The sequence below is a fragment of the Abramis brama genome, assembly GCF_963993115.1.
Source record: "Abramis brama genome assembly, chromosome: 16".
Lineage (NCBI taxonomy): Eukaryota > Metazoa > Chordata > Actinopteri > Cypriniformes > Leuciscidae > Abramis > Abramis brama.
Genome location: NC_139978.1, coordinates 36558362 through 36585975, shown reverse-complemented (window position 1 = coordinate 36585975; position 27614 = coordinate 36558362). Strand labels below are relative to the sequence as shown.

The following is a 27614-nucleotide window of genomic DNA, read 5'->3' as shown; positions in this document are numbered from 1 at the left end:
CTAGCTTTCGATAGCATCATCCCTAATTCATGATATTTCCATAACAGCAAGATATTGATGATGATGGCAGGCAGAGATGGGCATAAATACATGGAAATGTATTTAAAATAAAATAAAAATACAAAATACTGTGTGGAAAAATGTATTTAAATACAAATACATAATAGGGGTAGCCTACTGTGTGAAAAAAAAATGTTTAAATACAAATTACATGTTTGTAAGGGTTAGTACACGTCCTCAATCCGATACTGTGTATGGCGCTCGCCGGATTGTTTTCCCCTAAAAATGGGCGTGAACCTTTTCAGAGACGTTCTATGACGCTACGCCGGTTGTGCCTATACAGCAGGGATAGGCAACTCCGGTCCTGGAGGGCCACTGTCCTGCAGAGTTTAGCTCCAACCCCAATTAAACACACCTGAACAAGGCAATCAGTGTTTTCAGGATTACTAGATAGATACAGGCAGGTGAGTTTTTATCAGGGCTGAAGCTAAACTCTGCAGGACAGTGGCCCTCCAGGACCGGAGTTGCCTATCCCTGCTATACAGTATATAAAACGGTTAGTTCCAATCCTTGATTCTGATTGGTCAATAGCTGTGTTTTATTCACGGCCTATGACCGCTTCACTCAACGGTTCTGTATCACTACACAACACCCCTAGCAACCACTCTTAGCAACTTAAAGGGTCACTACCATAGATATCATATATAAAGGCTAGATGTCTCGTGCGCGCTGCTGGCCAATGGAGGTCGACGTCCGCACGTGGCGGCCATCTTGCGGCAGTGTGCTCGCTCACTCGTTTAATGGTGCAAATACTTTTAAATAACCATAACTTGCCCAATTTTCTACCGATTTTCAAACGGTTTGGTTTGTTATAAACGTCAGAGATGTAGTTATGACACTACATACATACACTGCATACATATGAAAAATTATAACATACATGTTCAAGCATTCGGAATTATAGCCACGTTAATAACGTTTGTAAGAAACCAAACCGTTTGTAAATCCGTCAATATTTCAGCGAGATATGAGGATTTGTGTGCATGCTGATCACTCACCTTAATGAGTGAGTGATCAGTAGCTCACAATCTTTTTGAAAAATGCAACTTAATTGGGCGTGGTGGCTGTGAGAAGAAGGGAGGGGAAAGGGTGTGATATGGTACGGCAGGGGAGAGGGGAGGGGGGGAAACTGTCATCGACTGTCACTAAAAATCAGTGGTAAAACGTGAGGAAATGCTAGATTGTTTTATAGCTGGCAAAGTTATAGTCTAATGAAATACACTGACACCTTATAATTGTATTTAAAACATATAAATGCACATGTATATGTATAATTATGTCATTATAAAATATATATTTGTTTATATACACACTATAAATGCATATATATATATATATATATATATATATATATATATATATATATATATATAAAAAAAAATCTTTAAAAAAAAACGTTCAGTAGCCTACATAGCCTAGATCTACGCGCCCCCTGAACCCACATAATAAAGATGTACAGTGACATAGAAATTTGCACAAATTAAGTATACGTTCCATACAATTGAGGTATTATCGAAATATCTAAATTTTAATAACGAGTGATTTAACAGAAGGCAAGTAAAACGGTCAGGGTTACATTTTAGACACACACACACACACACACACACCTCTGAAGCGATAGAAAAGTCCTCGGGACCGCATCACTCGCAAGACGAAACCTGCATTGGTGTACAAGGCCGAAGTCCACCATTCTCCCGTTGAATGGTTGCTACACACACATAGTTTAGATGTGTCCGTGGTTGATGGCCAACCAGCCGCCCGCAGTCGGAGTCCATCCCGGGCAGCATCGCGGGGAAAGATGCACTGGAACTTTTGCACCACGAAAACAAACGCGCGTCCCATCATTGCCTCTCTCATCTACTACGCGATATCAAAGTTTGACATGTCTGTCATTGGAAAGTTCCACATGGTGTCATGAATAATTAAGAGAAAGTGTCTTCTCATTGGATAAAAAACTCAGTCTCATTAATAATTATGAGACACCGATGAGTCATCAAAGTACTATAGTGCTCTGCCACAGCCTGTGACGTGGACACAATGAAGATTTTAAACCCGGAAGACGAAAATAGCGTATAAAAACTAAAATGTAACCATTTTCCCCCTACTATTAAATCTAACAGATGCTAACATTGTCTTCAATGGTGTTCAACACACATACCTCTGTTAAAATCTCAGAAATTTTGGTTTAGGGTTTCATGACCCTTTAAACACATGTTTGATCTCATTGATATTGTTCATTAAAGCTAGAGTAGAGTAGGCTATTATGAGACATTGAGTAAGCAAGTGTAACGTTACCTGCATTTACAGTAGATATAGCATTTTCCTTCAGGTCAGTCATTCATAATAATAATAATAAAAAAAAAATCCATTTGAATGTTCGCTGCGATATCTTGTCCTTTTAACAGTTAAGGGGTTTTCCGTGCCCTAGCCATTTGTCAGCGTCTTCCTTCGTGATCACAAGAGTCCTTTCAATGTAAAAGTCTTCTCTACTGACTGACTCACTCATTAAGACAGTCTTTGCCGCAATCTTGGTGAAATAATGTATGTAACTTCTGTTCCTGTTTACGGTCAGGGACTATTTGTTTCCAGCGGAAGGAAGGCTTTTAGTGATTTTACTTCATGAAAGTTGCATAGATACATATTTTTCGTCTTTAATATTTGTATTGTGTGGTAACCGTTTTATAAAAGCAATAAGGTACTCGAGGCTAGTGCTGTATCGTGAATAAGTCACTCCGGTTCGCGTCAACTGCTGCAATTCACTAAACGGCCACCGGTGTCGCTATAACAACGGTTTCTGATTTCTACATTTAGCCTCTTGAAATTAAAATGGAAAATATGAAAAAAAGAAAGAAAAAAAAGAGGTGAAAAGACTTTAATAGTACATCAATGATACTAAAATAACACTGAGAAACATAAGCACACACACACACACACACATATATATAGGCCTATAAAAAATACGTCCAGACGTATTTTCTCACATTTATTTGAGTGCATCCTTTAAGAGGACGTCTATTATTCCACGGCAAAGCTTTTTGCTAAAAATTTGTTAAGTTTCGGATTTGATTTTCACATCCTAAAGAGCAGGATTTCTTGGAAGGTGAAAAGTGAAACAATATTAAAACAGAAAGTAGCATAAAACAGACAAGCTTGAACAGCACAATTACTGCGACACACCCAGAGTGCCCGTAACGAATCAACACACGCATGAAAAACTCATAATGACACAAAAATATTTACTTTATGTGCTCATGTCACGCATAACCCGCAGCAAATCCAGCTAAATAACATCAAGCTGAATGGAGGACAGGTGGAAATCAAGATTGTGCTGCAGGGGAATGTTTCATATAAAAGATATTTCATAATGGATTTGTAGATTGTATACTTATGATGAGTTCAGACAGGCCAGGTGGAGATGAGGGCGGGAACAGGACTTGCGTAAGTGTGTTTAAAATGATCTTTCTGTCTTCATTCACTGTCACTGTTGTTTCCACGATGGAGCTGAAAGCAACTTCTCTCCTTCTGCTCATGTGTGTCGCCATCATCATCCTCACCGAAGGTCAGAACAGCCATTATTAGACACAAACATGATGTTCTTCCTCAGTGTTTTCCAGCACAAATATCTAAACATTCTGAAATCAAGAGACATTTACTGGAGAAGAAGCAAAAAAAGTCTTGTTTAATGAAAAACTGATCAAAATGAAGTGAGTTTGTGCTTAAAACGAACAAGCAAAATGTGTCAATGGGGTCAAAAAAACTTTTTTTTCTGTGAATTAAGATTATTTTTCCGACTCCATTGGCAGATATTTGTACAAACTCACTTCATTTTGACATATTTTGAATTAATATCTTTAATGTCTTAATATTAATGTCTTAATATCTTCAGTCATTTTGCTTCTTCTCCAGTAAGTGTATCTTGATTTAAGAATGTTTAGATATTTGTGCTGGAAAACGAGACAGAAACACTCGGCAAAAAAATGTAGAAAATATAATTATAATAATTCTGACTTCTATTAAATGTTTAGTGCAGTTTACTACATTCACATTTATGTATTTGTTGCTTTTATGCAAAATGACGAACATTAATGCAATGCATTTTCTTTATGCAAAACTGATCAAAATGAAGTGTGTTTGAGCTTAAAACAAACAAGTAAAATGTCTGTCAATGGAGTCAGAAAAAAACGTATTTTCCATTTGAATTAAGGTTATTTTTCTGACTCCGTTGTCAGATATTTGTTCTTGTTTTAAGCACAAACTCACTTCATTTTGATTCATTTTTCAGTCTTAATATCTTAAGTCATTTTTCTTCTCCAGTAAATGTATCTTGATTTAAGAATGTTTATTTGTGCTGGAAAACAAGACAAAAAAGCATTGACTTTTCCTTTTTCTACCCTCTTGTTATGTGTCATTTTGACTTCTATTAAAAGTTTAGTGCAGTTTACATTCACATTTATGCCTTTGTTGCTTTTATCTAAAGTACCGTACATTAATGCAATGCATTGTGCACATTTCTTTCATCAAGCTCATGCATTGGGAATCGAGCACACGATGCTCTACTGTTTGAATGATTTACTATTAAGCTTCTGTAAGTCATAAATACACAGTAAAATGTGTCGTGACATGCATCGCTCTGAGCCGCAGAGAATATAAAACATGCCCTCTATAATTAAAAACTTGTCCTGTTTGCCACTCTTGTTTTCTGAGCTGACAGGAAGTCTTTGTTGAAACAGGATTATATTGACATGAACACAGATATTCAAGATCCGTCTTTTTGTTCCAGCAGATGCCAATGCCATTCCCACATGCTGTCTGACTCTTTCCAGGAGTATCCCACGGCAGATCCTGCGTCAAGTCAAGAGATACGACATGCAGAGCAGATCTGGCCGCTGTGAGATCGATGCTCTGATGTGAGTGTTTATCCTTCACGCGCAAAAAGTATACTTTTTTTTTTTGTCCAGAAAGCTTATTTCATTTTGATAATAATTCTTTCTATTTTTTAATGCACAATTTTTGTTGTTGTTGATTTTTTTTACATTTTTTTTTTTATTTACACTAAAATAAAACTTGCACTTTAACACATCCTTTCCTCGCGGGTCAAACTGAACCTATAAGCCCTAAAATTATACTTACTTTTTTGTGTGTGTCCAGAAAGCTTATTTTATTTCATTTTGATAATATTTTTTCTATTTTTTTAATGCTTTTTTTTGTGGAGATTTTTTGCTATTTTATTCACCTTTAAATGACTAGATTTGATCAATACATAATAAATAAACAGTAATTAAAGCACATTCCTCACATTCTTTCAACTTAAATTAAAAAAATATCTCACAATTTCATGCATAACCCTTTTAATTCAGCTCTAAATATCTCGTGTGTCTTTGCCGACCTCTTGTGGAAAATAATAATAATATGATATTTCATGACTCTATATGGCCTTATATCTGTATATGGAGTAAATGAGCTGTTCCTCTGGGTCCTAAAGTCAGTTTCTCTTCAGTGTGCATTCAGATACACATGTAGACATTATTAAATAATTTTTTGGTAAAGTTTAGCATTTTTAGTTTGAATTTTGAGCATTTTTAGGTTTTTCTATGTGAACTGAAGCATTCCTCGCATTCCATTCATTCCTAAAGCCTCTGTTATACTCCAGTTTGGACGCGTACACGACAGCTGCGCACAGCTCGGACGCGCACTACTTGTATTTATACTTTCTGCTGAGGTCCGCTCGGTGAACGCGTTCAACGCATGCGCAGTAGATCGGTCGGGACAGTATAATCGATAATATTTTTTATATTTATAGTTTATATTTGCATTTATGTCAAAACCTAGACACTTTCAAACATCAAAATGACATTTATTAATAAGTATTCGTGTCAAAATGACATATAAACATATTTTCCTATTCTATTTTGCCTGGAAACGCTTCCAACACGCGTGCGTGAAAACAGGCATTGGTTCTATTTCAAGCATGCACGCATTTTCCGTTTTTTCAAATTCGGCGTCCATGTTATTTCCATCTCTTTCGCGGTTTTAACCTAATGAACGCGCGCCCTTTTGTCCGCGCGGTCATAAAAAATGGGAGGCACGCGGCTGTCCGCAACGAGCCTCCGCGCGCACCCCCGATGACGATTTTTACGTCACGCGGACCCTCGCGCCCTCGCGTCGCGGAAAGTATAACAGAGGCTTAATGGGGTGGAGAGGGAAGGATTTGTTACTTTTTTAAATTTCAACCACAAAACTCCTTGCATCCTTTCAAAAAAAATTGTGTGTGTGTGTGTGTGTGTATTCGAGGACCCCTCTGATGAACTCTCAATAAAATAAAAAAATAAAAAAAAATGAAACATGAGTTTCGGGTCAAAATGACCCGAGGGAAGGACAAACAAGCACAAACACATATGAATCATGTGCTCCAGTTTTTACTGTGTTTCCTGCTCTTCAGATTATACGTCAGAGACAAAAAGATCTGTGCTCATCCCAAACTGAGGAAAGTCTTGGAGAAGCCCATGGAGAAGCCCAAGAAGAAGCACAAACCCAAGCGGGCTTGAATACGAGCGGGATCATCTCTATAATCCAGGAGTCATGGATCTTCAGGCGGTTTCGGGAGTTGCTGCATTAGTTTGCATTTTCTGCTGATAGTTCCACACATTATTAACTACAATATACTGTATATAGGCTATTCTCTGTATGCTCTTCTTTTTTAATGAAATAAAAGCTTTTTTTTCTTCTTCAGTTTTTTTATGTTTCACACCAGTGAAATGGTTCCATGATGTAAAAGAAATAATATGAGTCGGATGATAATTTTACCGGATTTGACTGGGAAAGTATTGCAAACAGTCAATAATTAAATGAATAAACAAACTATCAATAAGTCAATAAGTAAATAAGTTGATAAATAGCCTAAAGAAATAAGCAAATAAATAAATATACAATCAATCAGTAAATAAATAATCAATTAAGTCAATAAAGAAAGAAAGAACGAAATAAGTCAATAAATATCAATCCGTAAGTTAGTCAATAAAGAAATTAACAATAAATAATCAATCAACCAATAAGTCAATAAATAAATAAACAATAATCAATCAATAAGTCAATAAATAAACAAACAAATAAACAATAATAAATAAGTCAATAAACAAATAAATAAGTCAATAAACATCAATCAATAAGTTAATGTCAATAAACAAATAAACAATAAATAATCAATAAGTCAATAAATAAACAATAAATAATCAATCAATAAGTCAACAAATAAACAATAAATAATAAAGAATCAATCAATCAATAAGTTAATCATAAATAAACAAATAAGTCAATAAATATCAATCAATAAGTCAATAAATAAATAAATAAATAAACAACAAATAATAAATCAATAAGTTAATAAATAAATAAATAATCAATCAATCAATAAGTAAATAGATATACAAATATACTATATATCACACAGAACATAGAGAAGCCATTCACTTCTCTTCTGAAGATTAATAGATCATGAATAAAACTATAATGAAATTAAAAGCGTAAGCGCAGTAATAAAGAAACTGAAGGAAAATATCGGACTATATCAATATATACACGTTAAAAGCATTTTATGTGAATACATGTATAGCTTATTATATTTATATTAATTTAAAAGCAAAGTTTAATATTATCCTACTTGTCAATCAATAGGCTATAATATTTATATGACTGTATTATATGCATTAAAAGTAATTATAATTCATATAATATAAATATAAATAATTAGCAGCAAAAGATGAGCAATTTTGTCTCTAAAGGTTTTTCACTATAAACTGCTTTGATTTGTAGCGAGAGATAAAGGGGCGTGGCTTCACTGCATCAGAGACACGTGACTGGACCAGTTCTGGCCTGCGAATCTCTGACCCAGATCGAGAAAGATTAGACAACTTTTTCAGAATGATATTATTACTGTCCCTTCTGTAATATCATATTGGAGTAATTGTTTTAACAGGGCTGCCAACTCTCACGCATTGAGCGTGAGACTCACGCAATTGACACTTTTCACACGCTCTCACGCCACACATCCATTTTCTCACGCACAGAAAAATTGCGGAGCAAAGAGGTACCTACTTTTAATATTAAACTAATTCTCAGCTCTTAGATTCCGTCCATTTTATTACGAAATTCAGACAAAAATACGTTTGGCGCTTGTAAATGTGACGTGACAGATCGCTGAGCGCCTCAAGTTCAAGTGCACGTGAACCGATCACCTGTTACTTTTTTATTTAAAGATGCAGTACAACTTACCGAAAGTATACATAATATCGACCAATTAGTGTTTTTCAACCACGGAAAGAGGTCAATATAACAGCAGGAGAACAATTATGTCACATAACGTTACATTTACCTCAGGAAAGCCATTTAATGGCCATATCATGTTAAACGTACAGTATGGGATTTTTTCTCCACTAGGGGTCGCTAACCTATTTACAATAACAAAGGCATAGATTGATGACGCAACATTTGCTAAGAATTATGGATCTTGTCGTCAACGTCAAGCCGACCGATCTAATAATGTTTATGGATGAGTGAATACATCAATGTTTTTATCATGACTGTGATATGAAGCAGTTCGGGATTGCTAAGAGACTGCTATCAGCTCCACACGCGACGCGAGTCCCGCGGATATAAAAGGAATATGGACATTTCATTCTACCGAACTACACGCAGAATTACTACTCACAGGTCAGTTTATTAGACAAATTAAACTTGTGAGGTAACGCAGCGCTGTTTCACTTGGTCTAACATTACATTAGCACACTAAACTGCATTTGAATGTGTTGAAATGTTAGTTTGTCTGTATGAGACTAAGGTTAGCAGTAACGTTAAGCTAGATCAACATTAGAATAACATACAGATCATATTCTCACATTTTATCATTGTTGAACTAGATAACATTGATTAGTTTTATGTAAATGTGCTCACCTGTTTAATAAAGTACATGTAGGAGCGGTCGAAGTCTCGGACGTGGAGCTCTCGTTTATATACTGTCTATGGGAGCTCTCGGCATCTCGAAAACACCGCGCTGATATTGATTCTCGTTTTAGTTCTCCTTTTTTATCCAAAGTCTGCTTGCCATGGTCCATAATGTTTGAACGAAACAACAACAGCGTGCAGATAGACATTGCGAACTACAGTGGTCCACGTCTGTCGCTTTGGTTACTATCAGAGGGCTCTGGTTCATAGCTCTGGTTACCATGGCAGCACGAGCGGAAACCAGGGACAACGCGGATATGACGCCATTGACTGCGACAAAACGGAAATAAAGAAATGTCCCGTGTCTTCGAATTAAATTAAAATTTCTCCTGGTTTGAAAGTTGTTGGAAACAGTCGGGATAATGTAAGTACACAACTAAAAAAAATATATAACATAGATATAGTGATTTTTGCTATTTTTAAAGCAAAAAAGTTACATATTGTGCCTTTAACTGAATAGAAAAAATAGCTAGAGGAGATTTTGCTGAGCACTATATTACATATTTATTATATTTTTACTTATGTCATTAAATAATTGTTATTATAACAAAAACTGCATTATATTTAATTTAATTTATTTTTAACCTTTAATAATACCAGCAGATTGGGCCCTCTATGTTTACAGCATTAGGTGAGATTATTTTTTTAAATAAAATTTAAAATAAACATGTATCCAAATTAGTCAATATTGAATCAAAATCGGAATCAAATCACAAGAATGGAATTGAAATCTTGAAATTTTTGTCAAGCAATAATAAAAACTGTATCCTACCAGTCATTGTACAATGTAAACATTGTAACATGTTGTCACTAAACTTCATAAAATTCTATTTATTTTACTTGCTTTTTATTTAACTTGCTTTCACTGGCTTTTTGTCTACTGTTTATAATTATATTATTGTTGGTAAATTCTGTTTTGAGTTGTAACTATGTATTTGCGGTTATATCTAAATATCTATATATATAAAATCTCTAACCCAGATTAAAACCTGTTCTAGAGCAGGTTATCCGAAACCAATCCACCTTCTTGAGCCCGAAAAACCAGAGTTTGGTCAAACTAATCTCGACTTTACCTGGTTAGCGACTGAAACCAGCTTTGTGCAACAGGCCACTGGAGTTTCCGGTTTGAAAGCTGTAGTTGTGGTTCAGCTTCGGCCTGTCTGTCAGCTCTTCTCTCTATAATCTCGCGTTTTCATTCAGTGAACAGGTTTGGTTTGTTCACAATCTCGTGTAGTTTCGAAATGTTCCAAACAGCCCCTGAAATTGAGAGTCACGTGATCAAAGACTCTCGTTTGCAAAACTTTATTTTCAGGCAGCTTTTTAGAACAACAACATGGTGTTGTTAGTATGGACAGTTTGAGAAAAAGCTCAACCTAGAGACTGATGCTTGCCTTGCCACCATTCCCTATATAGTGAACACTGAACAGCACATACTGTAAGGCTCACAAGGGAATGATGTCGATTTCGCGGCATCCGCTGCCATCTAGTGGCGGAATCAGGAACAGGCCAATTTTATTTCAACTGCAGCAAACACTACTTTTATTAAACTTATGTGTATAGTAGCATAAAAATGCATATTATTACAGTTTACCATGTTACATACTGGTAAATGTTCAATGCCATAGTTTAAATAAAAAAAAAAAAAAACATTTATTTTATTATTTAATTATTATTAAACAATAGCCACCGAACTAACACAAAATGTAAATGTAAAATAGGACAGTTATTATTTGAACGTATTCAATTCATTATGGAATTTCTGCCAAATGAGTTTTTTTTTCTTTCTCTTTTGTAAATCATAATCGACATAAATCAAAATCATGCAATTAAAAGTCGACATTGTACTTAAAAGTCACAATTATGACGTGGGAAGTCAAAATTATGACATACAAGTCGACTTTTTACCTCTGTTTGTGACTGTTTTATATAATAAGATTTACCAAAACGTGATTTTTATTTTTTACATTGGTTTCTCAGAAACTGAATGAGAGACTACATTTAAAATATTATTTTTTTTGTTCCTATTTGCTCAAATAGCAAAAGTAAAACTCCACAACAGTGTTTTCACAACTTTCAAAAAGAGGGAAAAGAGATTAATAACGAAAGATTAATAACGGCAGTCTGAAGAGAGAGAGAGAGATGTCAACTTTACACCGCCACTCCCACAGCGTTAACTAGTTTATTGTAATTTGATGCAAATATAATATAACACAAAACATACTGTTAGAAATGTACATACATAAAAATAAAAATAAAAAATAAAATATATATATAAAACTTTGCAGGATTTACGATGTTGATGATGACCGTTAAAAAGCGTCATCACGGTTTGTGAAAAGGGCGGGCTTCCTCAAACCACAGACCGTTTCCGCGCCGCTAACCCCCGCCCTCTCTGAGACCACGCCTCCTGTCATATTATTTGTTAGTCATTCTTATTCTCCTGGAGCTGTCGTTCCTCAGTGTTCCTAAACCTCCTCTCACAACATGAGTGATTAAATAACCTGTTTAGTGTGTTTCCCCTTCGGGTTTAGGTCATCACCGGGAACAACATGTTAGTCTCCAGACCGCCGAAGGAAGAGAAAACTGAGGATTAATGGAGACTAAAGAACTCGAAAGAAAGATGACGTTAAAAGACGATATTAAACACACGAAGTTAATGAAGTTTTTCTCCGCCGTGTTTTACGCATGTTGTTCGTTTTTCATCATCGTGGTGAATAAAAGTATTTTAACCCAGTTCAAGTAAGTGTCAGCTTCCGGCTTTCATAGTGCATGTACATGTTTATATGTCATTTATACATAAGAACATTATGATTAATTAATTCATTATGATTTGTGTTATTGTAAATGGTAGGTTTCCCTCATTTATGTTTCTTGGAATTGGGCAGGTGAGAAACATTTAACAAAATTAATCAAATGTTATTTCATTAACAACCCACGAAATGTTTCAGCTTTTATTTTGTTTTTACTTTGTCATAGATGACAGCAACAATCATCATTCTGTATGTTGCCAAAATGAACAAAGTGATCCATTTTCAGGACTTTGACAAAAGTATCCCTGGAAAGGTAATGTAATGTGTGTCATTTTGTTTTTAATCACACTTTATCACACTGCTTTGCTTATTGATAATATTATTTTTATATAGATTTTTCCTTTGCCATTGCTGTACGTCGGCAATCACGTGACCGGACTGGGAGGAACTAAGAAACTGAGGTAAATAACTAATAAACAGAAGAGTTTTGCATAAAAATAACAAGGCTCCATTTGTTAACATTAGTTTACTGCATTAACTAACAATGAAATATACTGTTAAAGCATTTATTAATCTTAGTTATTTGTTAATTAATTTTCTAATACATTATTAAAATCTAAAGTTGTACTAACATTATTTAATGGACCTGAGCTGACATGATGAATAGTTGTACAGTATTTCTTTGGGATGCACGATATATCGGCCACCATATCGGTATCGGCCGATATATGTTCATTTGTAATGTTAAAGTTATCTGCCCGATAAGTAAATTTGGCTGATATATTAAAGCTGATAAATAATGTATTATTCCCTTCAGCTGGGACTCTTCAGATGCGCACTGTTCAACATGATGGTTATGAATTGCTTGAAATATGATTGAAATCACTTTAAAAAAGGAAAATACAGTGAAGTGTCGGCGACCGTACATAACATCATAATGAGAACATTGTAATTGTGTGCTAAGGACATGGCTTTTGTTTTTGTAATCAGGCTCTCAGAAATTATATACAAATTTGGATTTAGATTTATCTGCCGATATATCGGTTATTGGCTTTTAAATACAAATAATTATCGGTTATTGGTATTGGCCAAAATTTTCTTATCGGTTGTGGAATAATGATTGATGATGTATTGACTCAGCATTATTGACTTTGAACAAAAAAGTTACATAATGTACCTTTAATGTAAAATGTTGGCACTCGTATGAATCTGACGTTCTTGTGTTCCTCAGTTTACCCATGTTCACCGTACTCAGAAAATTCACAATTTTACTGACAATGATTATGGAATCAAGGATACTGAGGTATGTACTCTCATTTATAATATTATATTAATATTATTACATCCAGAGACGTAGTTTTTATTGTTACGGTCCATGAGAAGAGCTGTGTGTTTTTGTGTGTGTCATAATTATTTTATTATAAATAATATTATAATTTATAATATTATTATTAGGGCTGTCAAACGATTAATCGCGATTAATTGCATCCAAAATAAAAGTTTGTGTTTACATAATATATGTGTGTGTACGGTATATAATTATTTTCTATATATAAATACACACACATTCATATATATATTTAAGAAAAATGTGTTATTTATATATAAAATATTTATATATAATATAAATTATATATAATATAAATATATATACACAGTATATACATGCAAATATTTCTTAAATATATACATGCATGTGTATTTATATATAGAAAATAATTATATACCGTACACACACATATATTATGTAAAAACAAACTTTTATTTTGGATGCGATTAATCGCTTGACAGCCCTAATTATTATATTAATGATTCAAATGTTTATGTTATTATGATTTGATATGTCCAGAGACGTATTATTTATTTGTATGGTCCATGAGAAGAGCTGTTTTCTTTAATGTGTTTTTTTGTGTGCTAGTTTGATGATTATAATTAAAATGAATGATTATAATTATTAATTTATTTAAATGATGCTTAAACTGTGTGTGTCTGTGCAGAAAAACCTTCCCGTCGTCGCTGGTGTTCAGTGTTCTGGCCATAGTTCTGGGCGCTTTGGTCGCAGCGAGGTACAGTCGAAGAACACACACAGATCATTCATACATGACACATGTGCATATGCAAATAATCACACTGCATGTTTTCAGTGAGCTCGTTGTTTCTGCATTATATCATTACATCACTCTATAGTATATTGTAATATGGACTCATGCATTTTCTGTAAAGCTGCTTTGAAATGATGTGTATTGTGAAAAGCGCTATACAAATAAATGTGCATTGAATTTTCAGCTCGGATCTGTCCTTTAATGCGGAAGGTTACACTTTTGTTCTGCTGAACGACTTCTTCACGGCCGCCAGTGGCGTTTACACCAAGAAAAAACTGGCAATGGAGGTACTTTATGACAGCATTAGTCAATTTATCAGCGACAGGTGGATATTTCTGTTAATAATAATGCGATTATACCTCAAGGACTGTTGCTTTGACCTGGAACTGACAGATCAATGCGACTCCTTCTTATCAAATAACAGTGATTGATTTGTACGTTTCGGTTAGAAATATGCAGTGCAAACATTACAACCCTAAATGCAAACACTTCTGTCGCCGTCTGTCATTCCAGGATCTTGGTAAATATGGAGTATTGTTTTATAATGCATTTATCATTATTATACCAACTGTCCTGATGAGCGCTTGCACTGGAGATTTACAAAAGGTGAGTGAGAACATTAAGGATAAAATAATTCTGATGAGAATTAGAGAATTTCAACATACTTTTCTCCTTGTTTTAAGGCCCTTGCCTTTGAAGGATGGATATCTTCTACATTCATATTTTATTTTTTACTGTCTTGTGTCATGGGGTGAGTCTGACTTATGATGTTTTTTATAATTGGATGATATATACATCTATATATTTATAAATAACTACAATCTTATATCTCATTTCAGGTTTATTTTGATGTATTCTATCATCCTCTGCAGCTTTTACAACACAGCGCTAACAACGACAGTCGTCGGATCAGTTAAAGTATCTTCACTAATTATACACAGTTTTTTTTATTATTTTAATGTACACTACTGTTCAAAAGTTTAGGGTCAGTAAGATTAATGCTTTTATTCATAAAGGATGCATTAAATTAATCAAAAGTGACAGTAAAGACATTTATAATGTTACAGAAGAATCTGTTTCAAATAAATGCTGTTCTTTTAAACTTTCTGTTCATCAAAGAATCAGTTTCTACACTGATAATAATCATAAATGTTTCTTGATCATCAAATCATCATATTAGAGTGATTTCTGAAGGATCATGTGACACTGAAGACTGGAGTAAATTCAGCTTTGATCACAGGAATAAATTACACTTTCACTTTCTATTCACATAGAAAACAGATGATTTACTTTCTAATAATATTTAACAATTTTTACTGTATTTTTGATTCATTGGTTGATTGATTGGTAAGCAGATAAGTGAGCAGAAAAAAACATTAAAAAGTCTTACCGATTGGTAGTTTATTTAAAATGTTTACATTAGGGATGCACGATATATCGGCCAGCATATCGGTATCGGCCTGATAAGAAAATTTGGCCGATATATTAAAGCTGATAAATAATGCATTATTCTGTCATATTGGCTACATAAAATTATAATGAGAACATTATAATTGTATTTGGAACATAGAATTAATGGTGAGAGTTTTGTTTTTGTAATCAGGCTCTCAGAAATTATTAAGATTTAGATTTATCCGCCGATACATTGGTTATCGGCTTTCAAATATAAAGAATTATCGTTATCGGCTACAATTTGGATTTAGATTTATCGGCCAATATGTCGGTTATGGCTTTCAAATATGAAGAATTATCGTTATCGGCTACAATTTGGATTTAGATTTATCGGCCAATATGTCGGTTATGGCTTTCAAATATGAAGAATTATCGTTATCGGCTACAATTTGGATTTAGATTTTTCGGCCAATATGTCGGTTATCGGCTTTCAAATATAAAGAATTATCGCTATCGGCTACAATTTGGATTTAGATTTATTGGCCAATATGTCGGTTATCGGCTTTCAAATATAAAGAATTATCGTTATCGGCTACAATTTGGATTTAGATTTATCGGCCAATATGTCAATTATCGGCTTTCAAATATAAAGAATTATCGCTATCGGCTACAATTTGGATTTAGATTTATTGGCCAATATGTCGGTTATCGGCTTTCAAATATAAAGAATTATCGTTATCGGCTACAATTTGGATTTAGATTTATCGGCCAATATGTCAATTATCGGCTTTCAAATATAAAGAATTATCGCTATCGGCTACAATTTGGATTTAGATTTATTGGCCAATATGCCGGTTATCGGCTTTCAAATATGAAGAATTATCGTTATCGGCTACAATTTGGATTTAGATTTATCGGCCAATATGTCGGTTATCGGCTTTCAAATATGAAGAATTATCGTTATCGGCTACAATTTGGATTTAGATTTATCGGCCAATATGCCGGTTATCGGCTTTCAAATATAAAGAATTATCGTTATCGGCTACAATTTGGATTTAGATTTATTGGCCAATATGCCGGTTATCGGCTTTCAAATATGAAGAATTATCATATCGGCCCAAATTTTCATATCGGTGCATCCCTAGTTTACATATAGTTTATCAATCATATGTTCATCAGGGCTTCATAAGTTGTCTTGTTTCCTCTCAGAATGTTGCTGTGATGTATATCGGCATGTTTGTTGGCGGAGACTATATCTTCTCATGGACGAACTTTATCGGCCTGAATATATGGTAGGAAACGTCTTCAAGTCATATTTCCACGGCATCACTGCCGTCTGTCTCCTAACGCTCGAGTGTTTCCACGTTTCAGCATCTCAGCCGGACTGATTTACTCCTACATCACGTTCAGCGGCGGCAGCTCTTCAGAAGCGAACGTGACACCGTCCGAAGACACAGCGATTCACATCACAGACGATCATCCGGAGAAAACATGATAGAGCCTTATAGTTTGCATCTCAATGTTTAGTCTTTTTTTATTGAATGGCAATATTTAAATTTTGAGAAGAAAGTCACTTGGTGCTTGATGAACATACAAACCCGTTCCATGTTTTATACCCTTATTTAAATAAAAAACAAAACATGACAACCAAGAACGATTTATATCATTTAATTAGGACTTGAAGTGCTAACACTAAGTTCGGCTAATGAGTAAAAAAAAAAAAAAGCCAGCTTACAAATTTACAAAGTCCTTTCAGCACAGCGAACAGAACGTCTCAAAAACAAAACACTTGATTACATTCTGCTGTCGTGACGTCATCGCCTGGGATCGTCTTGCTTTTACAAGGTACATCATGCACGGCTTTCCGAGGGTTTTAGGGGGAGGGGAATATATTATTTCAGTTATAAAATGGACAAATAAAACTCGAAAAGCCATATATAAAACCAAAAAAAATGTCCAATTAACTTTATCAGAAACATCTTCCAGTTTTTGCACATGCACTCGCCAAATTAGGAGGAAAGCAATGAATTTAACTGCATCAAGCATGAAATCTGCGAATGCATTTCATCCAAACGAACGTAATACGAACTGCTAAATTACATGAAGCACGTGAACAGAATGTAGTGTTACGGATTACGAACACACTGAAATAACAAGTGCTGTTTCCCATCCAGAATCTCATTCGATCGTCTCTCTTTGGAAGTGTCTATAGTTGAGCTATTGACGTGAGACAAAAAGTAATAGATTAATATTGTAAGTGCTTCAGTTTATAGGGTTTTTTATTTTTACCTATGAACTCTATACGCTAGCATATAAATGTGTACCTCTGCGACACATAGATGGCGTTTTAAAGCTGGTTAGTTCGACGTTATTGCAAAGCCTGAGCCCTCATCGCCTACGGCTGACAGCAGGTGGCGCTCAACACTGCTTTAAATAGAATAAATACATGATTAAACGTGACCAATGTGATGGAAGCGAACCGGGCTAATGCGCATCTACGTATATGAAAGCCAGCCATTAACTACGCGATCCTCCGTAAACAAGTCTTCATCTTTAGCAGGTCGATCAGCGCACCCTGTTTCAAAACACACACGCACACTAAAAATCCTTTACAAATACACAACATCTCCACCCACAAACCCAAAAAGAGAAACACTCATTTACACAAAGTGCTCAACGAAACAAAAAACAAACAAAACGACGTCTCACCTGCTTAACAAGCGGAGAAAACAAAACGACATTCTTCATATAATGATATCATCTACCATCATAGCAGCCTAAAGGTACAATAGAAAGCAAAATAAGGTGCTTGTAGCTTATGTGACCCGGGCCGGGTCTCGAACGGGAGGAAAGTCCACGTCTGGTGTTATTCATTTCTCAGGCCGAGAGATTGTTAGCTAGCTCGATGAGAGCGAGAGCACCGTGGAGACGCTCTCTCTGCTCTTGGAGACGCCGGCGTGCCGTTCCTGCGCTCTTCTCGTCCTCTTGCTCGTCTTCTTCGCCTTCATCCGATGGAAGGAAATCTAGAGGATCCTGCTGTTCCTGATCCTCAATAGTGGTTTTATTCAGAGTCTTTCCTTTCTCCGGCGCGGGCGATCGCTGTTCCCTCGTCTGCCAGTATCTGACAAAAACACGTACAACGATTATCGTTAAATAACAAACTCATTTTGAACAGAATCGGGCCAAAACGAAGGTATTTTAAACCTTCAAAAAGAACTTTGTCACAAGTGTATTGAGGCATTAATACTGAAATATAAAACAAAGCTGTGTCAAAGATGTACACAAAAACAAAACTTTAAATTTTTTTTAAATGATGGTGAAAATCCAGCTTTCAATGTTGTTTGTGTGTCTATGTGGTGTTTTTAATACGCTTATATTCAAACCATGTGTAAATTCATAAGTCGACTCCATTGCTGAGTATTTCCTCCTTAAAACTGCAGTGAACCAAAGACAGTCTCAAAAACACGCTTTGAAATCGCTGGTGTTTCTGACGTCACAAACTACCTTGTAACCAATCAGATCAACGTGTGATCGTCAACCAGTGGATCTCTGAGCTGAGGGAGTGAGTGGAGGCGGGGCTCATTTGCATATTCATAGAACCGCAAATACTAAATGAGGCGAGGGTGTCGAGTTACATTCAAGATATTTTAAGACATTCAAAAACAGAAAAACTTTTAAATATGTAATTTTGGTGATCAAAGATGAGTTTTAAGGGATAAAAAAAATGTAGACTTGAAATTTACTTGAAAATGAAATCTATCGCAGCAAGCCTACCGCCAATTTTAGTTTCTTATTTTATATTAGAGTATCATTTCATTGAAAAAATAAATAAATAATAATAATAATAAAAAAAATCATATTTCCATATTAATAAAAAACCCATTTGTTCACCCAAAACTGAAAATTCTGTCATCATTTACTCGCCCTCATGGCCATTGTAGCCTAAAAGTTTGTGTAATAAATTCAAAAATCAAATAAACCTTTTATTTGTTCTAAAGCTAATTTTTGTAATGTCTATTTAATGTTTTTCTCATTTAACACAGTAATGACTTTAAATTATAATTTGGGGGTAAATTCTCAGCTCTAGTATTTCATTTCTCCATTAACTACCGATTTTGCCTCAATAAACTCCTGATTACTGCTTATTAATAGTTAGTAAGGAAGTTAAGTTTAGGATTGAGGGATGTAGAATATGATCATGCAGAATAAAGCATTAACATGTGCTTCATAAGTACTAATAAACAACTAATATCCTAGTAATATACATGTTAATAAGCAACTAGTTCAGTGAGAAGTGGACCCTAAACTAAAGTGTTAACGTTAATTGAAATAAAATATAAATATTAGTTGAAAAACATAAACTAAACGTAAATGAGAAACGTTGCCTTGGCAATAAACTGAAATAAGTTGAAGCACTAAAAATAAAAAACTAATTAACACATTCTCAATATTTTTGGGGGATGGACCAGTTATTATAGTATTATATATTATATGCAAGAATGCATGGTGTGTAAAATTACAGTCTGAAAGAAAAATGTTAAATTATTATTATTTCCAGCATTTTAAGCAGAGCTTATGGTGAATTATGCACAATACACGACATTCTCACACACTTACTGAATTCATGAGTTCTGGTGCATATCTCCGCCCCCTTTTGATTGACAGGTCAGCTGATCATCAGCTGTTTTTACACAACAACAACACGGATAATTGCTTTTATCGGCACCCCTAGTTTTCATCAAGCGTCTCTTGACGTTTTACTCACTTTGTCAGCCATTCGGCCACGGCCTTGTTGTCGGCTCCCTGGGATTGTCCCGGGCCGCCCGTGGGCTCCTCGCGCTTCAGTCTAGCGTACGGGTGTTTGGGACAGTGACGGTTAGCGTGAGTAAACCGGCTGCCGCATCCTAAAACACACAGAGAAATGACTTTACATTAGAGAAACTCAAGCATTTAGAGATCACAGCGCTGAGGTCTACACTAATAATAATAATAATAGCACAATACTAGCACATCAAAGCCTCGATATACTTCATGGTAAATTGAAGAAATTGAAAATCCAGCTTTTAATGTTGTTTATGTGTCTATGTGGTGTTTTTAATAAGCTTTAAGACAAACCATGTGTAAATTCATAAGTCGACTCCATTGCTGAGTATTTCCTCCTTAAAACTGCAGTGAACCAAAGACAGTCTCAAAAACACGCTTTGAAATCGCTGGTGTTTCTGACGTCACAAACTACCTTGTAACCAATCAGATCAACGTGTGATCGTCAACCAGTGGATCTCTGAGCTGAGGGAGTGAGTGGAGGCGGGGCTCATTCGCATATTCATAGAACCGCGTATACTAAATGAGGCAAGGGTGTCGAGTTACATTCAAGATATTTTAAGCCATTTTCAAGGAAAAAAACGTTGAAATATGTAATTTTGGTGATTAAAGATGAGTTTTAAGGGATACAATTATTAACTACAGGGGGACTAATGGAATATTTCATGTTTAAAATATAAATTAAATGTTAAATTCATGTTCCTGGTAATCTTGAATCAGAATAACTTCCTCTTGCAGCATCTCTGATGATGTGGGCGGGGCAACCTGTCACTCACATGGGTCAGCCAATAGCAAACCACAACCATCCAATCAATTCCCAACAGGCAAAATCAAGCCCCGCCCACATTTGTTCTTGTTCCAGATGTGTTTCACTCGGATATACGACACAATAGTGACAAAAAGACTTCACTTTCATGCCAAATTTTCGACACCAATTCCACTCCATTCCTAACGCTCACCTTTCTCCGAACAGACGAAGGGCTTTTCTCCGGTGTGGAGACGCTGATGGGTCTTCAACTGTCCGCTCTGGACAAACTTCTTCCCGCAGTCCGGATAATCGCACATATACGGTCTCTCCCCTGTAACAGAACCAGGAAAATTAACACTCGTTCTGTCATCTGAAGGTAAACGAACATGACCGTAGGACTCAGTGTGGCGTCACGAACCGGTGTGTGTCCGCTTGTGTGCCTGTAAGGACTTCTCCCGGGGAAAGACCCGGTTGCAGATGTTGCATCGGATCCGACTGGTGGAGTTTTCTCCCTCGTTGATCAGCTCTCGGACGGTTTCGGCCCGCGGGCGTCCACGCCGGATCCCATCCTGCAATAATAAACCAGGAAAAAGCAAGTTAGACTGATGACAGAACGATCCATATGCAAACGCCAGCACTTTAAAGGGATAGTTCATGCAAAACTGAAAATTAGCCCATGATTTACTCTCCCTCAAGCCATCCTAGGTGTATATGACATTCTCCTTTCAGACGAATACAAAGTTATATTAAAACATGCATAAAAGTTCATCCATCATAAACAAACTTATTGGATATTTCTATAAACGAATGGATATTTTTCTTAAACGAACGCATCGCTTTGCTTCAGAAGGCCTTTATTAACCCGCCGTAGCCTGTGGAGAACTTTAATGATGGACAGATGCACATTAATGATGGACAGATGCACTTTAATGATGGATAGATGCACTTTAATGATGGACAGATGCACTTTAATGATGGATAGATGCATTTTTATCATGTATAGATGCACTTTTATGATGGATAGATGCACTTTTATGATGGATAGATGCACTTTTATGATGGATAGATGCACTTTTATCATGTATAGATGCTAGGGGTGTGACAAGACGCTTACTCCACGAGACGAGACGAGACACGAGATTGGGTTCACGAGAACGAGACAAGACGAGATTTTTACACAATTTTTAAGAAATTCTCAATGATGAAATATATGAATGGAAAATAGTCTTTTATTCAACTGAAAATCACAAAATGCAAAACAATTTAGGTTCATTTTGAAATCAACTTGTAATGAATGTTATTTTACTTCTATTTTAATGAATTATATGCAGTAAAGGACATGCAAACACTGCAAAATGTTTTGCTATAAACTCTACCGTCTGGCTTCTCCCCTGTACGATTTCACATGAGAAATCGAACTCCTTTCCACAAATCGAACATAAAGAAAAATAAAACAGTATAAATAAAATAAATATAAATAACTGAAATAACACTTTAAATGCAAACAGTAAGTGTGTATCCATAATCAAAGTACTGCTCTCTCAAAACTACAAGTTCAAACAGAAACAATTTTTTTCTTCAAGCATGAAAAAGAGATAAATTAACTACACAGAACAGACTAAGATATGGTCATGTTCTTTTTCAAGAATATAAGCATGTCGACGATTTCTGGCAGCAGTTGAGACCTTTGGGCAGTAACGTAACTAGGGCTGCACGATATGAGGAAAAGCTGCGATGTGCGATAACATTGTTTAATATTGCGATGTCGATATGACTTGTGATATGTGAATGTTAGCTATACTGTCCCCATGTCTTAGTGCTTTAATAGGTTCTTTGCGCGATAGGTCAAATGTTTATTACCTGCCTGGTTCAGATTACACAATTTTAGCGCGATTTTGGCACGATCCGTTTCGTGGAGATTCGTAAAGGACAGCGGGCGTCGGGACGCAAGATTCGATCGTTTCATTTCGAATAGTGTGTCATAGTGGGCGACAACCTACGCGTCTGCGATGCTTCAGGACATCATGACAGAAAGACTAGCATGTTTAATTTTAACGGTCCTCCACGACGGGTTGAGTGTGAGCGAGAGTGAGTGAGAGTGCGAGCAACAGTGAGTGTGCGTGTGTGCGCGCGCCAGTGAGCGTGTGTGTGTGTGTGTGTTCGCGCGCGAGTGAGTGAGTGAGCGAGGGACAGTGAGTGTGTGTGTGTGTGTGTGCGCGGAGTGTGTGTGTGATTGGCCCGGCACACAAATGATTTAAAAGTGGCAGGGGCATCTTCAATACTAATTTCACCCTCACGCTCCATCACACTGACATCACAACAACTCACGAGACAAAGTTTCACCTCGACGAGAAATCTCGTCGCGTTTTAATCTCGCGAGATCTCGTAACACGAGATCTCGTCACACCCCTAATAGATGCACTTTTATCATGTATAGATGCACTTTTATCATGTATAGATGCACTTTTATGATGGATAGATGCACTTTTATGATGGACAGATGCAATTTTATGATGGATAGATGCACTTTTATGATGGATAGATGCACTTTTATGATGGACAGATGCAATTTTATGATGGACAGATGCACTTTTATGATGGACAGATGCAATTTTATGATGGATAGATGCACTTTTATGATGGACAGATGCACTTTTATGATGGACAGATGCACTTTTATGATGGATAGATGCACTTTTATGATGGATAGATGCACTTTTATGATGGATAGATGCACTTTTATGATGGATAGATGCACTTTTATGATGGACAGATGCAATTTTATGATGGACAGATGCACTTTTATGATGGACAGATGCAATTTTATGATGGATAGATGCACTTTTATGATGGACAGATGCACTTTTATGATGGATAGATGCACTTTTATGATGGATAGATGCACTTTTATGATGGACAGATGCACTTTTATCATGTATAGATGTACTTTTATCATGTATAGATGCACTTTTATGATGGATAGATGCACTTTTATGATGGACAGATGCAATTTTATGATGGATAGATGCACTTTTATGATGGACAGATGCAATTTTATGATGGACAGATGCACTTTTATGATGGACAGATGCACTTTTATGATGGATAGATGCACTTTTATGATAGATAGATGCACTTTTATGATGGATAGATGCATTTTTATGATGATAGATGCACTTTTATGATGGATAGATGCACTTTTATGATGAATAGATTAAATTTTATGATGGACAGATGCACTTTTATGATGGATAGATGCATTTTTATCATGTATAGATGCACTTTTATGATGGATAGATGCACTTTCATGATGAATAGATTAAATTTTATGATGGACAGATGCACTTTTATGATGGATAGATGCATTTTTATCATGTATAGATGCACTTTTATGATGGATAGATGCACTTTCATGATGAATAGATTAAATTTTATGATGGATAGATGCATTTTTATCATGTATAGATGCACTTTTATGATGGATAGATGCACTTTCATGATGGATAGATGCACTTTTATCATGTATAGATGCACTTTTATCATGTATAGATGCACTTTTATGATGGATAGATGCACTTTTATGATGGATAGATGCATTTTTATGATGATAGATGCACTTTTATGATGGATAGATGCATTTTTATCATGTATAGATGCACTTTTATGATGGATAGATGCATTTTTATCATGTATAGATGCACTTTTATCATGTATAGATGCACTTTTATGATGGATAGATGCATTTTTATCATGTATAGATGCACTTTCATGATGGATAGATGCACTTTTATGATGGATAGATGCACTTTTATGATGGATAGATGCAATTTTATGATGGATAGATGCAATTTTATCATGTATAGATGCACTTTTATGATGGATAGATGCAATTTTATCATGTATAGATGCACTTTTATGATGGATAGATGCAATTTTATCATGTATAGATGCACTTTTATCATGGATAGATGCAATTTTATCATGTATAGATGCACTTTTATGATGGATAGATGCAATTTTATCATGGACAGATGCACTTTTATCATGGATAGATGCACTTTTATGATGGATAGATGCACTTTTATGATGGACAGATGCACTTTTAGGGACTTCAAAACAGAAACACCCATTCAGTGCCATTATAAAGCTTGACATTTTTTAATATAACTCTGATTGTGTTCGTCTGAATGAAGAATGTCATAAACACCTAGGATGACTTGAGGGAGAGTAAATCATGGGCTAATTTTCATTTTTGGGTGAACTATCCCTTTAAAGACACTCAACTGAACTGAATAAAGACACTATTATCTTCTGTACAGCTGATATTGAAGCTGCATCATTGATTTGGTTATTTTCCTACTTATTATTGCTTTGAAACAATCTGTACTGCGCTGTAAAATTAAAACTGACTTTTACTTCTTTGAAAAAACTATGCATTACATAATAAAAGTTAACATGTTTATTAATGCACAACAGTGCCACAAATTAAATATAAACAGTGATACAATAATGTAATAAGTGCCATGCCTGATATACTAATATAAAACACATTGTAAGTATGTAATAATAACAGTATAGTAATATAACGCCACATATTATGATTAATATGCTAATGCAAAAACTGAAACTAGAGAACAATAATGGTAACACTTTACAATAAGGTTCATTAGTTAACTTATGTACTAACAATGAGCAATACATTTGTTAGTTTTTTTTAAATCTTTGTTAATGTTAGTTAATAAAAACTACAGCTGTTCATTGTTTGTTTATGTTAGTTCTCAGTGCATTAACTAATGTTAACAAATACAACCTTTGATTTTAATAACGTATTAGTAAATGTTGAAATGAATATTAACTAAGATTACCAACTGCTGTAGAAGTATTGTTCATTCTTAGTTCATGTTAACTAATGAACCTTATTGTAAAGTGTTACTTACCACAATAACATCCACATGAAAACGTTTAAATGTGTCATTATGTGGCAAGTGGAGTTTTCTAGAACCAATAATCGGTAACATTTTGGCGCGCACGTCTGACGTCATCACGCCCAACTTCCAGCTGCCTCACAATGGAGGAAATTTAAAATCCCATTCAGCGCGCGCGCGTTTTACATACAGTATGCCACAATTAAAGTGTATCATGCGTTAAACAGAATAGAAACTCAAATATTAAATTTAATAAACGCTAATAATAATAAATAAATTATAACTATGTGCTAGTACTAGGCTATATAAAACAGAATGCATTGCTACTTATACAGTACTAGTAAGATATATTGATTTAGTTCACCTTTAAGTGCTCCGGGCAGGAGTTGAGATCTGATTCGGCGGGAGAACCGCTGTTTCGGGTCGGTGATCCGGTTCCGCTGCCCGAACCGGGACTCAGAGTCACATTGTGCGCGTTTTCACCCCAACGCCACGGATAAACCATGAAATCACTGAATCCGGGGCTGGTGGGCATCAGAGAATCCGCTTTCGGTTTGATCGGGGTCGTTTTGATCACGGACACCAAAACTCTTTTTGGCGAATCGTTGCAAAATATAACTTGATGTTTGCTGTCAGCCATTTCCAATAAGTGCAGTAAAAAAACTGGATCCTAAAACCGTTGTTAAAATATTTTTAAAAAAATCCAAAGTGAAAATAAGTGCAGTTGGAAGGAATATCCCGCCGTTAACGTGCCGCCGTTAGTTGTTTAATAATAAAGTCAGTCATTCCCAATGTTACATGTATCACTGTTCCAGCGCGCGGTGCCTTTGATTCCGCTCGCTCTCACTGGCAGGAGTTTGATACAGTGACCCGATCGCACTCGGTATTTTCCCGCGTTGGAAATCGCGCCCGAGCGCAGCGCCCAGCCAATCGTTAAAGAGGACGTTACAGCGCTCGCGCCGGACAACCAATGACAACGCTGTGAGATTCGCCCAGCGCACAGTAACCAATGAGAGAGCGCGAACAATTCCTTGACTCTGAACAGAACGTCCAACACTTTTAAATATGGCAGAGCGCGCTCTTTCTGACGGACGCGACCGTTATCCAATCACATGACATCTTGGGTAGTTTAGGGGCGGGTTCTTGTGAATTCTTTCCTGCTGCTAAACGTCTCCCGCGCATAATGTTTACATTTACATCGATTTAAAGGGAAAGGCGGGCGATGACGATGGCGCGAAAGTTACGTAATCAAACCGTCTTTTGTGTTTGAGCAGCTGTCTCCATTCAGTGTGATGCATGAACACCCTTTAATTATTGTTTTCTTAAGATAAAGGCCCTTCTGCTTGAAACAGCTGCAGTATTTTGAAATAATTCCCATATTTCACCATACTATCTTCAGCAATGTCTGATTGTGACTTGTTTGCCCTATGATGTCCATATTGTATGTCCAATAACCCTTTTTTTTTTCTATAGCACCTTTAACTGTACATCTCAAAGCGCTTTACAGAAACAAATAAAACAACAAAAATACACCATATAAAATAATCCACAATTTAAAATGAAAGCAACAAAATACACCATATAAAATAATGCACAATGAAAAATTGATACAAATATTAAATTAAAAGCTACCCTAAAAAATTTGTTTTAAGGTAAGATCTAAAACTGCTAAGAGATTTTGCTTGCCTAATCTCGTTTTAATTTACAGAAGATTCTTTATTTAGGGATAAAATGATGAAGCTGTCAAAGAATAAACCCTATTTTCTTTTACAGAATTGCAATTATTGTTATTTTTGGCAGATATGCATGCTTATATTCT

General features: G+C 35.6%; 3 protein-coding genes across 5 annotated transcripts; 2 read left to right on the top strand and 1 right to left on the bottom strand.

Annotated features, from left to right (window-relative positions):
• Positions 1–3543: 3543 nt before the first annotated feature.
• On the top strand, positions 3544–6781 carry ccl27a (chemokine (C-C motif) ligand 27a). Of its 2 annotated transcripts, none has more exons than XM_084086717.1 (3): positions 3544–3619; positions 4844–4967; positions 6500–6781. In XM_084086717.1, the coding sequence occupies exons 1-3, from the start codon at positions 3556–3558 to the stop codon at positions 6603–6605; spliced, it is 294 nt and encodes a 97-aa protein (XP_083942843.1). In that variant the 5' UTR covers positions 3544–3555; the 3' UTR covers positions 6606–6781. The 2 variants fall into 2 exon arrangements, with proteins under 2 accessions (XP_083942843.1, XP_083942842.1); XM_084086716.1 differs by having other exon boundaries at positions 4841–4967.
• A 4678-nt stretch (positions 6782–11459) lies between these two features.
• slc35d2 (solute carrier family 35 member D2) lies at positions 11460–16950 on the top strand. Of its 2 annotated transcripts, XM_084086701.1 has the most exons (12): positions 11486–11796; positions 11909–11942; positions 12034–12120; positions 12201–12268; positions 13039–13110; positions 13805–13873; positions 14094–14196; positions 14423–14515; positions 14593–14660; positions 14749–14827; positions 16511–16593; positions 16673–16825. In XM_084086701.1, exons 1-12 carry the CDS (start codon positions 11651–11653, stop codon positions 16794–16796), a joined length of 1026 nt encoding a protein of 341 aa, XP_083942827.1. In that variant the 5' UTR covers positions 11486–11650; the 3' UTR covers positions 16797–16825. The 2 variants fall into 2 exon arrangements, with proteins under 2 accessions (XP_083942828.1, XP_083942827.1); XM_084086702.1 differs by lacking the exon at positions 14423–14515 and having other exon boundaries at positions 11460–11796; positions 16673–16950.
• Positions 16951–16953: 3 nt separating this feature from the next.
• znf367 (zinc finger protein 367) lies at positions 16954–26673 on the bottom strand. Its single transcript, XM_084086705.1, has 5 exons — positions 26160–26673; positions 21289–21439; positions 21082–21201; positions 20067–20205; positions 16954–18422 (listed from the first exon to the last, which is right to left on the bottom strand). Exons 1-5 carry the CDS (start codon positions 26433–26435, stop codon positions 18179–18181), a joined length of 930 nt encoding a protein of 309 aa, XP_083942831.1. The 5' UTR covers positions 26436–26673; the 3' UTR covers positions 16954–18178.
• Between the last annotated feature and the right edge of the window lie 941 nt (positions 26674–27614).